The 14533-nt window shown below is 40.7% G+C and overlaps 1 protein-coding gene and 1 pseudogene across 1 annotated transcript; one reads left to right on the top strand and one right to left on the bottom strand.

The window, feature by feature from the left end:
* Positions 1 to 503: 503 nt before the first annotated feature.
* On the bottom strand, positions 504 to 759 carry LOC128579171 (cytochrome c oxidase subunit 7A2, mitochondrial-like; annotated as a pseudogene).
* A 3413-nt stretch (positions 760 to 4172) lies between these two features.
* LOC128578960 (heat shock transcription factor, Y-linked-like) lies at positions 4173 to 5764 on the top strand. Its single transcript, XM_053581296.1, has 2 exons — positions 4173 to 4685; positions 5066 to 5764. Exons 1-2 carry the CDS (start codon positions 4173 to 4175, stop codon positions 5762 to 5764), a joined length of 1212 nt encoding a protein of 403 aa, XP_053437271.1.
* Positions 5765 to 14533: the final 8769 nt, after the last annotated feature.

Here is a 14533-nt window from a genome sequence, read left to right as displayed (position 1 = left end):
TTTATTTATTTATTTATTTATTTATTTATTTATTTATTTATTTATTTATTTATTATTGAGACAGATTTGCATTTGGTTACTCTCAGTAGATTGCAGTAAGTGTCACAGCCACAGAAACCTCAAACTACTGGGCTTAAGCAATTCTCTTGTCTCACTCTCTCAAGTAGCTGGGACTACAGGCACCCGAAACAACACCCAGCTATTTGTTTTGTTGTAGTTGGTATGGTTGTTTAACAGGCCTGGGCTCCGTTCACCAGCCCCAATGTATGTGGCCAGCACCCTAACCACCAAGCTACAGAGACAAAACCAAGAACTAAAATCATTTTACCTCAAAGCTATTTGCACTATTTTTTTTCCACTGGTTAAAGACTGCTTAATGGGTGGCAATTAATACAAGTCAATAAATACTGATCCCCAAAGAAGAGCTCAGTTATACTCATCAGTTTACTGGTCCATACAGAGCTAAATGAAAGTGAACCAAGTGATCGCTGGGATGACTGAAGTCAATCCTGCTTTTTGGGAAATGAAGCCACAGCCAGCAGATATATGGCACTTGCTGTTCCTCCAACTATAAGAACCATGGTGGTTCTACACAGTAGGAGGGGACCAACCCAGCACACCCTTTAAGTGAACTGGAATCCCATTATCCTCCTGAAACATATTTTGCTTCTCTGGAACTTTATTTTCAAAATGCCTGCGTGAAGCAGTGCTTATGGTCCTCTGCGAAATCAGACGGAGAGCCGACAGATTCCGCAGCATCTTGCCTCAGTTACTGCCCACCACCGTTAAAACTGAACACAGAGAAGGAAAAGTTGCCACACCAGAACCGGTGCAGGGTGAACTAGAATTTTTATTGCAGGTCAGTTCATAGTCGCCAAGTTGTTGAAGCAACTTGAGTGACCATTGACCCATGAATAGATTGAAACATTGTGGTATATGTACGCTATGAAATACTATTCAGCCATAAGAAAAGATGTAGAGGGGGAGGGGGAGGGGAAAAAAAAAAAGAAAAGATGTAGAGTTTACATCTTTTATGTTTACCTAGATGGAGTTGAAACACGTTCTTCTTAGTCAAGTATCTCAAGAATGGGAAACAATTCAATATGAAACCAATATATAAACAATTACATGCTCATACAATTGGTAAAACATAGTGCAGGAAGTGGGGTGAGGAGAGTCTGGGATGAGGGTGATTGGTGAGAGGCAAGAAGCCATTTGGCAAGGTCTCACCTAATGTGCACAATGGAAGGGGGTTCAGCTGAAGGGTTCTTGCGTAATTTGAAATTTATCTTGGAAGATAGAATAATGAAACCTAAATAATTTTGCCCTTGTATTAATTTGAAATTAAAAATATATTGAAAAATTCAGGTACCATTTCTAGTGGGAGGACCTGAATTTTTCAGGTACCATTTCTCAAAAAGGTTAATAGTGTGGAATTTTTTTTTTTTTTTGCAGTTTTTTTTTGGCATTGGCAGGGTTTGAACCCACCACCTCTGGCATATGGGGCCAGTGCCCTACGTCTTTGAACCACAGGTGTCCCCCAGAAATTTTTGTTAACATACTGTCAATACAGAAATTTCTGAGTTTAGAAAAATACTGTGTTAAACTGAACAAACTTCTAACCCTTTTCTGGCATAAGTGAACTACAGCCTAAAATATGATATATATTAAAATCATTATTTATTTCTTCCATACATATTAAACATTTACAAAAGTAGGAGTTAGGATTTTTTTTTTTTTTTAATGGAAGAATATCTTCAAGCATTCACTCAGTTTACTCAGTATGAAGTAACGACTGTGTCTTTTCTTCAGGGCAGAGCACCTATAGACCTGGAGTTAGGATTTTAATACATGACTCTTTTTCAACCACAGACATAAAGAAGTTATGTTTTACTGTATGTTTTACTATAATTGGTGCCTGGTTATTTTTTAAAAGTTAAGATTTTTTATTCAATATTAATACTATTTTGCAAAATTAAGTCCTATTTAAAAATTACATCATTATATTGTGGCATGCAGAGATTCCAGAAATATATATATATTTTTTTTTGTAGAGACAGAGTCTTACTGTACCGCCCTTGGTAGAGTGCCGTGGCGTCACATGGCTCACAGCAACCTCTAACTCTTGGGCTTACGCGATTCTCCTGCCTCAGCCTCCCGAGCAGCTGGGACTACAGGCGCCCGCCACAACGCCCAGCTACTTTTTTGTTGCAGTTTGGCCGGGGCTGGGTTTGAACCCACCACCCTCAGCATATGGGGCCGGTGCCCTACTCACTGAGCAACAGGCGCCGCCCCTCCAGAAATATTTTTAATATAAATATTTAGCTTTGGGGATAAAAATAAATTTCCCTTTAGTTATATGCATAAATTTACATTACTTTTAATGCTATATTATTATTTTTATCTCTTACTCTTCACAATCTTAACTGTAGACCCAAACACTTCAAAAATTTTACACGTAATTTATACTTATCAGATCTTTATAGACACATCAAATAAAAACGTATGTGTGTGTGTGTGTGTGTCTGTGTCTGTTTGAATTTTACCTTAGAGATGAAAACCTGCCCTGTTGCCCAGGCTGGAGAACAGTGGTATGAACATAGCTCACTGAAACCTAGAACTCCTATTCTTAAGCCTCCTCTCCATCTGGGACTTACTGGCATGTGCCAGTAAGTTAATTTCTTAATTTTTTTTTTAAGGCTGACTTCAAACTATGTAGCAAACTCCTTGGGCTCCCAAAGTCCTAGAATTTATATTCATGACACACTGGCCCCAGCAAAATTATATTTATTTTACTGATACATGTCTTAAAATTTTTTGAATATTGAGCTTAATACATAATTTTTTTACTGAAACCTAATTAGTGTCCATTTTAATCATCAGTGTTACCTTAAATTTTTAAGGAAATACAACACAATATAATACTAACTTATTTAAGGTGTGTGATTCAGTGGTACTAAACTTTTCTATCACCCAACAAGAAACTCTATACTCATTAGTTAGTTCTCCTTAATCCCTAGACTCAAGGAGCCTGTCACCTGCTTTCTTATGTCTACAGCCATGTCTTTGTTACATGCAGGTTCTGCACTAATTAGTGCAGTTTAAACTGATACAGCGTTTAAAATTATTTTTTATTCCATTTTTTGTATTGTCCTTTTACGCAATCCTATCCTCCTGGTATCATTCTAGTAAAAATGTGTGTTAAATATTGGAAATCCCCTTTACTTCAAGGATTTCTTAACAAACCCACAAGGGAAAGCAATGACTGAGACACTGGGATTGTCAAGAGGAAAGGATTTACTACAGGAGATGCATCTGCTGGGTGGGGAGGGACATGCAATGCTTCAAATCCACCCCCCATCCAACATGGTCAGTGAGTTCATGAAGGTAAAAATAATACATGAGGGACATGAACCCCATCATGTGTTTGGGGTTGAGTGCAGGGCACACAAGTGCAGTGAGAAATCATTCCAGCACATACATCCCAGGAACAAAAATGGTAGGAAAGTCCCTCCTAGTTTAGGGGTTTAGTATTATAATGAGCTGGGGGTGAACAATGCTCATTCCCTCAGCCTGTACAGGCTCAGTGTGTCCTTGGACACAATGTGGTGATGTTACTGCTTATCTTTTATAAACACACAGGTGGTGTAAGGCCCTGTAGTTATCTCAAGGCTTTAAGGAGGATCTGCCATTGCTGGGAAAGAAACTCAAAAGCAGATCCCTTAACATTTTGGTCAGTACATCTTACTGGCTTGCAACTTGAAACATAACAACTATAAACCCCATCAACACTAGCACTATCAAGAAACCAGAAAAAATATTTTCTTGTTTACAGCACTGGTTGCAGAAGAGATCTATTTATTCGTTTACTTATTTGTTTAAAACATTCTGTAGGAATGACATTTAATACATCATACTAAGTAAAATAAGCAGTTTACACTATATTTTAATCAGATAAATTTCCCGTAGTAGGAAGCACATGCTCTTGGCTAAGTGTTACAGATTTATTGCTAGGATACAAAAGTCATTTTGTGATGTCACCAGAACTCAAGTTGAGAGTCATTGTGATGATCTAGATTAGCTTACCTGTGCAGGCCAGCTGAAGCAGCCTTTGAACTGTGGGTTGAAAACTGTGCACATGAGAAGAGTCTCTGAAGAAAAATTTATCTGACATGGCACGAGTTTCTTCAGAAATTCAAGATGTTTCTCCTGGAGATGGATCAAATGACTCAGAAGCCTACATTGGACCTCCATCATGTGAGCACATATTCCCTGAGGACAGAGAGCTAAGAGCCATGATTGAAGAAGAAGCCTTTCTTGTTTTGTCTAAAGATTCCTTGAAAAAAAGACAACATTACACAGTTTGTGTCTCTGAACCAGATGAAGATAATGACTTCCTTTCTCTCACCTTTCCTAGAAAACTTTGGAAGATAGTTGAAAGTGACAAATTTAAGTCTGTTTGGTGGGATGAGAAAGGAACATCTATAGTCATTAATGGAGAACTCTTTAAGAAAGAAGTTTTGGAAAGAAAGGGCCCTTTCAGAATATTCGAAACTGATAGTATGAAGAGTTTAGTTCGACAGCTTAACCTTTATGGATTTAGAAAAATGAGACAGACTTTCCAAAGATCTGCTTCTCTGGCTGATTTTCTGGCAGAAGAAAAAGAAGTGTCTGTTTTAAGCAAGGTATGAAACTTTTTCCAGTTACCACTTAGTAAAATGTTGGTATGGTACAGGGAAATTAGATTTTAAACTAAGGTAACATTTATTTTTTCAAATCATTGAGGCCAGTTCAAGGATAAATGTTTAGAATTTTAAGGAATTTTTGGTACCAAGTTTAATAAAGGTACTGAGCCACTTAATGAAGTATTTACTGTGATACTCATACATGTTTTCACTTGAAAACTTAAATGTTTGTTTCCTAATAATTACATTCTTAAAAATAGTCAACAATGTACACGCATTGTTTGATTATATTAAATTTGATAAAGCTGAAATTTGAGATTTTATATGTTAGTCTTTTGTCTCTGGGGTAAAAAATGTCTAAACTTTTCTTTTGATTACAGCTACACTTCTATCATAATCCAAATTTTAAACGTGGGTGCCCACAACTTTTGGTAAGAATGAAAAGAAGAGTTGGGATTAAAAATTCTTCTCCAGCATCTTCTTCATCAGTGCAAGATTCCAACAAGAAGCAATTTAGAGCAGGTAGTAACATGGATTATAATTCTGGTTTAGTTGCCGAAACTACTAGAGAAAATGTATCATCAACCTCTACAAATTTAAATGAGCCTCTAATAATGAAGCCTTCTTCCAGCCAGCAAATTGCTGTTACAAATGAACAGACCACAAGTGATTTTTCTCCTCCATCATCAAGTTTAGCTAGACCATCAGAACAAGTTGCAACAGAGCAACATGCTATTTTAAATCGATTGAACACTTATCATATGCACTCATATGGCAGCTATGCTCGAGGAAATGGCCAGATTGTGAATTATGTCACATCTACAACTTTTCAATACCAGATCATATCTCCCTTACAGAACAATTATTTTGGACTGATGATGCAGCCTACTACTTTTCCAACAAGATATCCTGGATTATCAGCCAATGAGCCACTTTTACCTAACCTGTTACCATCAGGAAACCCGTGGTTTCCCCTAACCATGATAGCTGATACATCTGCTACCTCTCCTTCAAGTTCAATTCATCAACCATCTTCATTGTACCAGCAGCCTCCTAATTACAACTGGTCCTCTCCCTAAGAAGTATCAGATTGTGCAGAATGACAGAGAAAAATATATGTTGATGAATTCTAAAATAACATCTTCCATTCTGTTATTTGAACAATAAAATTATTGTTCACCTTTATGTGTTCTTTTTCATCTTTTAAAAATGTACTTATCAGTAAAATGTTTTTATTTTAACAGCAGACTAATATGATATTATTGTTTTAAGATAGGAACTTTTAGATCATTTGACAGGAAATTAGACATAGCCTTTTGTAAATAACTTATATTTAACTAGTTTATAGACAATATTGGAGTAGCCCAGGCTCTTTGCTTTTATAACAGAATACCATAGGCTGATAAGTTAAAGAGACTTATTTGGATTACACTTTGGAGACTGGGAACTCAGTCTCTAAGGGCTGCATCTAGAGAGGACCGCCTTTCTATATACTGAGCACGCTGGTGGGTACTCTTTAATCCCAGGAAGACAAGATGGGAAAAGAAAATGAGTTCAGTAGCTCAACAATCTGGACACTATAATTGTGGTCACTATGTTTTGCAGCAAAACAACAACAAAAAAACTCATCTATTAAATAATAATAATAATAGTGGCAGGGCATCACCTTGGGAAGCCCCAGTGTGAGACAAAGCCCCTGGGTTGAATTCAAAATGCTCCCCCCAACCCAGTAACTAAACATTTTCCAGAACATGACATTAATTCATTAAAGAGGGTATGATCCCCAGTGCACTAATCCACTGGGGATCATAATTCAATGGGTCCCACCTCCCGAGACTATAATCATGGCAGCTGAATGGCTGTGAGCAAAGAAAAAGAAGAAACTTGAAAATAAAAAATGTAGTGACTTCTAAAATAATCCAGGACAAATTAATGAAAATGAAGGCATAAATTAGAATGGAATGAAATGCAATATATGGAAATACTAGAAAAGGTACACACATACATTACTGCCATATTTTCTCAATTATGTTACCTTTCTTAGTTATTTTAAACTACTTGAATTTTAGTTGTTAAAGAAAATTGTCATCATTAAATACATTTGAAACCAGCCAATCCACTAACCAAGATCACTATTATTTCTATCTCTTGAGCAATAAAGTTTATGTAACACTGTTATGAATTGCATCACTGTCCAGTGTCCACAGTTCCACAGAGTGGAATTTTATACTATTAGCAAAAGCCCTTTTGCTCTATTAGCAAAGCATTCCAACTGGTTTGTGCCCTTAATGACCTTTCTTAGTAAGGTCTACTTTTCATATTTTCTAATGCACACTTTTAACATGTTGATTGCTTGTCCCATCCAAAGACCTAATTCCTTATGCTGACGTTTAATAACTTCTAGATTCTCAGCTAACCATAATGCAAACAGGCATAAACAAACAAGTCCCTTCAAGATCGGGAATCTACCTTTGCAGCTTCATGTCTTTCTGTTCCATCACTGTCTAACAAGAGCTTAGTTCAGACTAACTACTTTCCACTGTGCCCATTTCTATTTTGTGACTTTTTCCCCATTTCCTTCCTGATTTCTGCCCCAAAAGACCACTACAGTTGTTTTGGAATAGACTAGATAGAATAGATGTCCATTCCTTATTCCTCATACAAATACAACTAATAACGCTGTACATATAGAATACATACACATATATACATATATAATAAATATATGAATGGTGAAACAAAGAGATAAACCAGTGGGAGAACTTACACCCTATGGATAATGAGGTAGGTGAGTGTCCTTGGTCTTCTTTTTGACTTATGCATCACAGACATGGTCCTGAAGAAGGTAGTAACTAAATAATGCAAATAAGAATGTATAAAACTGAGCCCTCAATATCAGCTTTCTGTAGCCACAGGGCTAGGAAAGGTACATCTCACTAATCACTTTATCTCAACCAGACACTACAAAAAATTAAAAAAATAAAATTCATGGACCCATACCACACAGACCAGTAAAAGGCAAGTGTGAGGGTTTTCCTGGTTCCATCTAATGAGGAAGCACCTCAGTCCTTGGATGCAGTGATATCAGAGAAAGCAGAGAAGGAAACTGATTATTGTCAATGCCTGCCATGTGGTAATGAAGCACCTCTTGACTAGAGAGTCACAGGGAAGGTCTATTGGGAAGCTAAAACTTGCATACTCATTTATCAATGTCTTCGGAGTCAAAAAATGCTAACAAGGCAATCTGAAATTCTGTCCCAACTTCATTGCACAACCCTTCCCCTAATAGAGGATAATGCCATCTCCAAATAGGGTCAAGTCTCACTAATAACACTAATGATTCAATTTAAAATAAAAATCACTTGTGAGAAGAAAAAGGAAGTCTTCTACTTGAATTAAAAAGGATGACAAATGCCACAACACTCAAGTATCAGGCATATCTGATGGAGTCTTAAACTGATATTATAATAATGATTATGAATGATTGCACAAAAATAATTATGCATATGCTTGATATTAATAAAAAAGTATAAGGCAAAATAATGGAAAGTTTCATCAAAAAAGAATATCTAACAACTATTTGGAAATTTATAACTAAAAATTATGGTAGAAATCAAGTAACACTGTGTGAAAATAGTACTTTATATTTATAAATAACTATAAAGAAAATACTCCAGGTGATTATAAACAGAGGAGTGGTAGGTCATTATAAAGAGGTTTATATACTTCACTCAAGCTGGTAATATGATGATGTTAGTAGATTGTGATAAATTACGTGCATACAACCAATAAATCATATATACAAAGATAAATAACTTTTTAAATATAACAGAAATAATGTTTCAAATCTCTTCAACCAATCACCCAGAAGAACAAATAAAGAAAACTAGGAAAGAAAAATGAAAGACATAAAGCCAAAAAGATATCAGTAATGAACATAAATGTGAATGGTTTACACTGACTACATACAGATGTCCGTTCTGTGTATTAAAAGGCCCTTGGTGTTGAAGATGAAGCAGAATAGCTCATCTGTCTTCTCAATGCTGATGACATCTGATCACAAACAGGTATAATGGCTATTATTAATGCAAAGATGCTTTTGTCCACAGAACAGAAACACACTAAGCCAGAATGAATGCCAGAATGTGTTCTACCATATCAGGAGAGGTCCCCATATTTGATGTCGATGCTTGTCTAGATCCTGGAGAAGTCTGCTTTGGGGAACCTCAACCTCTTTACTCTCCATACCTCTGACATACCAAGCAGCCACATCTTTCTAAGACAACAGCAGGCTAAAAAACTGTTTAAAAAGTGTTGAGCCTGTCACTATGGAAAGAAAAAGTGAACAAAGCACTGAATCACAATACTTCTGTCCTCTTTCCATCACCCCTCTGGCAGTTCACACTTTCCCCAGAGAGATGTGAATCTTTTCTCCCTGCACTACCCACATCCATGTCTCCCCTCCCACCAAGACCCAATTGCTTCATTGAAGATGTGGGCTATTTAGGTTACCACCAGACAAAATTGCAACACACAGCAACAGCCCTGTTCACAGATGAAAGTTCTCTTCCTGACCAAATGCTGGCCAGGTTTGTCTCCACCCTCTTCTTGCTAGGCTTCTACCCTGTCCTAAAAAGACTTAAAGCAACACTAATATAGCCTCTAACAGCTTCAGGGAACCCTATCCTACTGACCCCCAATTTAATTTCAAATGCCTACCTCAGGAAAATGGAGCCTGCCAAAAGTTGATTTACTGTCTGTTTACCCAACAGGTGGAGACAGGGCCTCTGTATCCCAGGCTCTGTGGGAAGGTAGAAACAAGCCTGACTCAGGTAACTGCCAGCTAGCAGACACAGCTCGAGTAAGTACATTTATGCTTTTTTGCTTTAGACACCCCGCCTCCTCCTTCCCTCATTTACTGGCTGAACTTAAGTTCAGTTCAGGCTAGGGGCTCTTCCGTACTGAAGTAGCTCATGACTGTGAAAATATGCCCTTACCACTCTACCTTTGTGCCTGGGTTTGTTTATCATTGACATCACACAACCCCATGCCTGGTCTTTCTCTTAACCTGTTCCTTCTTCAACACAAAGCGTTCCTTATCCATACCCATTGGGGTATGCAACATCTGTCTGAAACTTGCCATAAATTCTGATGAAGCACTGCATACATATCTTCTTTACCTCATCTCCAGTCAACACATACCTGAATCTTTTTCTGAGGATGATGATGAGTGGGAGGCATTCCCTCAGCTTGTGGGGACCTGTCCATGAATGAGGTGCCTAAAAAGACAAAAGTAGGCAACTCATCAACAGCCACCCCTTACCTAGATTCAGTGGGCAGCATGCCCTAGTTCAGCTATGTTCAGACAAACTTAACTTCTTCTGGGGAAGAACATGACAGGGAAATTGACTCCTCAACTAGGAGGGTTTGTTGGGAAGGTACAGCCCTCAAACCATGGAAATCCCATTTTATACTCTTTCCCTCACCCCAAAATCCAGCTTCACCACTGGCTTCCCCATTTATTTCTGCCAGAGCACCACAATCACTAGCACTAATTCCCCAATCTCTTGAGGCTCCCTTGAATACACCATCACATCTCATATCTTGCATGTGCTTATGCTACATCCACAGGCTACTAAGACATGTTCTAGCGCTCATCATTCCAGCCTTCAAAGTTCCACGCAAGCCCCACCGAGGTTGACAGACCACTCCAGCAACATCCATTATGTACTTCTTTCTTCCTTTCCTGACTGCTTGCCACCTCAATGATTATCAAATTCCCTCTGCCCTTATTTGGATATTCTCAGTCTCTGTGTTACATGGCCTTTTGGCTCTTTATTTCCAGTACATATAAAAGCCTCAGCTGTTCAAGGTCTGGGGTTGCACTGTCCATCTTGAACTTTACTCTACAATTACCTCTTTACAGCTCCACACCCGACAGTGAAGGACCCAGCGATGCCATTTTGGGCTTTTCATCATTTCAGGCTTTTGTCCTCCATTTTAAAAGCAATCTGAAAATCCTTTGTTTCATTTCTTAGTAAACCACACCCCTTCCTATCTCTCAGGATGCATCCCTATGTCCCAGAGTGTGTCAGAACTCCCACTTCCCCACCGTTTAGATTGGCGAGACCCTATCAGCCTTAAATTCTAGTGTCAGCATAAGAGATAACCGAACCAAAGGCCATGCTATGTTTCCCACGCCCCTCACCCCATAACCACTGCATAAAAACCCCACGGGCAATGAGCACAGGGCCCTCGGCCCCAGTTGCATCTAGGAATGCCGGCAGCCCTGGCTCAAGCCTGAATAAACGCCCTCATGTGATTTGCATCAGTGTCTGCCTCTCTTGTATGGTCATTGGGGATTTCCATTCTTGGGTGTAACATTTGGTGCATTGGCCAGGAATCCCCAAGACCCTGAGAGACTCCACTAGGAGGGCCGGTAAGTGTATGTGTCTTAGTTTGTCTCTGTAAATTCTTTCTGTACTGTGTAGGTTTTGAGTTGTGGTCGGAAGACGGCCTAGGTGGACACACTGGAAGGCCACTGACCAGAGGCAGTGGAAGATGTTCCCACCTCCTTAGCAGAAGGCTGAGATGTGGAACCCCTAGCTTCAATACCCTTAGGGCTTTTGAGTAGGATGTGTAACCCCTCAGACTCCTACAGGGATCACATGAAATTGGTCCCCATAGAACTTTTGAGTAAAATCTGGGATGTGGAACTCCCCAGCCTCCTACAGAGATCATGTGGAATCGGTCCCCCTAGAACTTTTGAGTAGGATCTGGGATGTGAAACCTCACAGTCCTAAAGGGATCATGTGGAATCAGTCCTCCTATGCCCGCTGACAATCACCAGGCTGTCCATTCACTTTCAGTTTTGCTTCACTTCAGTCTGTGGCCATGTCTATGTTCTGTATTGTGTGTGTTGTGTTGTGTGTTGACTGGGCGACTCTGACAATGGGACAAATTCAGATGATCCCCGTTTCACTTATCCTTGACCACTTCTAGAACCTGGGTCTAGTGGTAAATAAAAATAAACTTGAGACTTTTTGCAGGAGTGTTCTCAGTGTGGAGTGTAGTGGGCTGGGCAGGGAGCAACCAGGGCACCACAAAGAGAGCCGCCTGCGCAGTGGTGGGTGAGGCCTTGGGCACCCAGGATGCCAGCAGCAGCGAAGGCAAATCGGGATGTGAGCTTGGCCCTTCCTGGGGATTGCCCTGAATGCAGTGGGCATCTCAACCACCTCTGGGAATCCTGGCGGGGGCTGGTAGCCTCCCTGTGTAGGCGTGTGAGAATCCGGGGGAGCTGGATTGGGCAGCTGGCATCCCTCCCGCTTCTGTTACCCCCACTGCATGGGCGCTAGGTAGCCAGACAGAAACAGAGCGAGAGCTGTGATGGAGGCTGCTACACCAACACCCCCAAACTCTCTGGCCCTGCCACAGTGCGCTGGTGTCAAGACCTGGTTGTGAACCCCCCTCCCTGACTGAAAAATATCCTACCATCTTGGTTGGAGAAAACCGAGGCTAGCACAGTGTTGCCCTGTGGGAAAAGCCTAAACCCAAAGCTAGACCCCCGCCTCCACACCCCTGTATCCTGTATTGCCAAGTGAGGCGAGCCCAGGAAAACTGTTTTCCCACCTAACCTCCCTTAAATTCAGGCATGCCACAAGGCTCCGCAGGTCCCAGGAGAGGCTGAAGCACCACATGCCAGCCATCCACCAGACACCAGCAGGAGGGCCCTACAGGAGGCATCTGGGCATCCTGGGCGGGCTGTAGTCAACTCTACAGCCTTAATGCTCCAGGCGATGGGCCCTCCTGTAAAGGGAACTGTACACTATTGGCCCTTCACCACAAGTGACCTATACAACTGGAAAAATGCAGAACCCTAAGTTTTCAGAAAAACCCACCACCCTTATTGACTTATTAGATACTGTCCTTTTCACTCAGCCCACTTGGGGCAACTGTCAGCAACTGCTACAGGTCCTCTTCACTACCGAGGAGTGGGACTGAATCTTGGCAGAGGCATGGAAGTCTGTCCTAGACAACAATAGGCAGCCTAACACAAATCCAGCACTAATTGAAGCTGTGTTCCCACTGACCCGTCCAGATTGGAATTTCAGTACAGCGGAAAATAAGGAGAGACTCCAGGTTTACTGCCAGACTATAATGGGGAGTTTCCGCTAAGCAGCTCTGAAGAGAAGAAGCTGAGACTGTGGAAATTTGCTGCTGGAGGAGGTAGGGAGTCACCCCAGGGGGGTCAACTTCGTCTACTGAGAGATCAGTGTGCATACTGTGGGGAGACTGGCCACTGGACCAAAGAATGTGCCCCACTCAAAACAAACAAACAAACAAAAAATAAAAAACAGGAAAATGTGTTTAGTGGGGAAGCAGAGTGACCTTGATAATGAAATAAGTAACATTAGTATATATCTGCCTTCATGAAAACACCATTTTCAAGGACAGATTGGAGGATACACTAGTGCCTGGATGAAAACTGGCCACTAGCATCTGATGTGAATTCAGAGACCACAGTCCTTAACTTAATTACACTTGGCTCATGCCAAAAGCTAGTTGAGTGAGTGCAGGCATAAGTTTGCCTACTTCTTTCTGTTTCATGTTTTCTTTGATATTGTTTAATGTGTTCAAACTGCAGGAAAATGATAAAATGAATTCTTCAGCATAAGCTAAAAATCATTCTTTGTGTTTCCTCAATATATTGTATATGTGTATGTATGGACTGAAACTACTTGATAGAGAAGAATTATGGTTGTAGGCAGGGATTTTCAAACGGTGTGCTATGAGAAGATCTTTCCTGTGCCCCCCAAATTTTTTAAGATTATTAATTAAATTATTTTTGAAAGAAGTCTAAAACAGTGGACATGGGCGCAGGCCTAGTGTCACACACATTCATGGTTATCCCAGACTGCCCTTACCCCTTACTTGGTAGAGACCTCTTTAGCAAAATCAGAGCACAAATTTCTTTCAAACAAAGAACACCACAGGTTACAGACAGACAGCGACATCCTGTCCATGTTCTCACTCTACGCATCAATAGCCTCTACCACCAAGCCAAGAGGATGTCTCTGAGTGTCTGAATTCCTACCCGTCAGCCTGGGCTGAAATGGGGGGAGTGGGACTGGCAAAAAACCAGGCCCCGTTGTGGGTTAGACAGTACCCCATGATCCCCAAAGCCAGAAACAGAATCCTGCCACACATTCAGTGGCTACTGGATGCTGGGATTCTGATCCCTTGCTAGTCCCCATGGAACACCCCCTTGTTACCAGTTAAAAAGCCTCTCACTAATGATTACTGGCCAGTTCAAGACCTCCAAGAGGTTAATAAGTGGGTAATGGACATTTGCCCACTTGTGCAAAACCCCTACAACCTCTTAAGCTCACTGGCCCCATCCCCAGAGCCAGGCCCTATTAGGCTTCGAGTGGAATGATACAGAGAGTGGCATAAGTGGACATAACATGGACCTGTTTGCCACAAGGGTTTAAAAAATCTCCAACTATCTTTGATGAAGCCCTGCATGAAGACCTGGGTGAGTTCCACAGGCAGCTCCCCAACCTAACTCTCCTTCACATAGATAACATCCTAGTGGTGGCCACCAACGAATAGGACTGCCTGGAAGGCACATGAGACCTGCTCGTTAATACTAGGGGACCGGGGGTATTGGGCATCAGCAAAGAAAGCCCAGATCTGTCAGCAAACTGTAAGTTACCTGGGATACACCCTTAAAGATGGTCAAAGGTGGCTCACTGAGGCCAGGAATCGGACTGTACTTAAGATCCCGAACCTAACAAGTCCTAGGCAAGTGAGTGAGTTTTTGGGGTCTGCAAGGTTCTGTTTACATT

The sequence above is a fragment of the Nycticebus coucang genome, chromosome Y, assembly GCF_027406575.1.
Source record: "Nycticebus coucang isolate mNycCou1 chromosome Y, mNycCou1.pri, whole genome shotgun sequence".
NCBI classification, from domain to species: domain Eukaryota; kingdom Metazoa; phylum Chordata; class Mammalia; order Primates; family Lorisidae; genus Nycticebus; species Nycticebus coucang.
The sequence above is the reverse complement of the archived record's forward strand: the minus strand, read 5'-3'. Positions and strand labels throughout refer to the sequence as shown.

Excerpts from the sequence above, each read along its gene's own strand:
- LOC128578960 (XM_053581296.1), top strand. The coding sequence starts at position 4,173 with ATGGCACGAGTTTCTTCAGAAATTCAAGATGTTTCTCCTGGAGATGGA. Across the intron at positions 4,686-5,065 it reads AAGTGTCTGTTTTAAGCAAG|CTACACTTCTATCATAATCC; the intron begins GTATGAAACTTT and ends TTTTGATTACAG.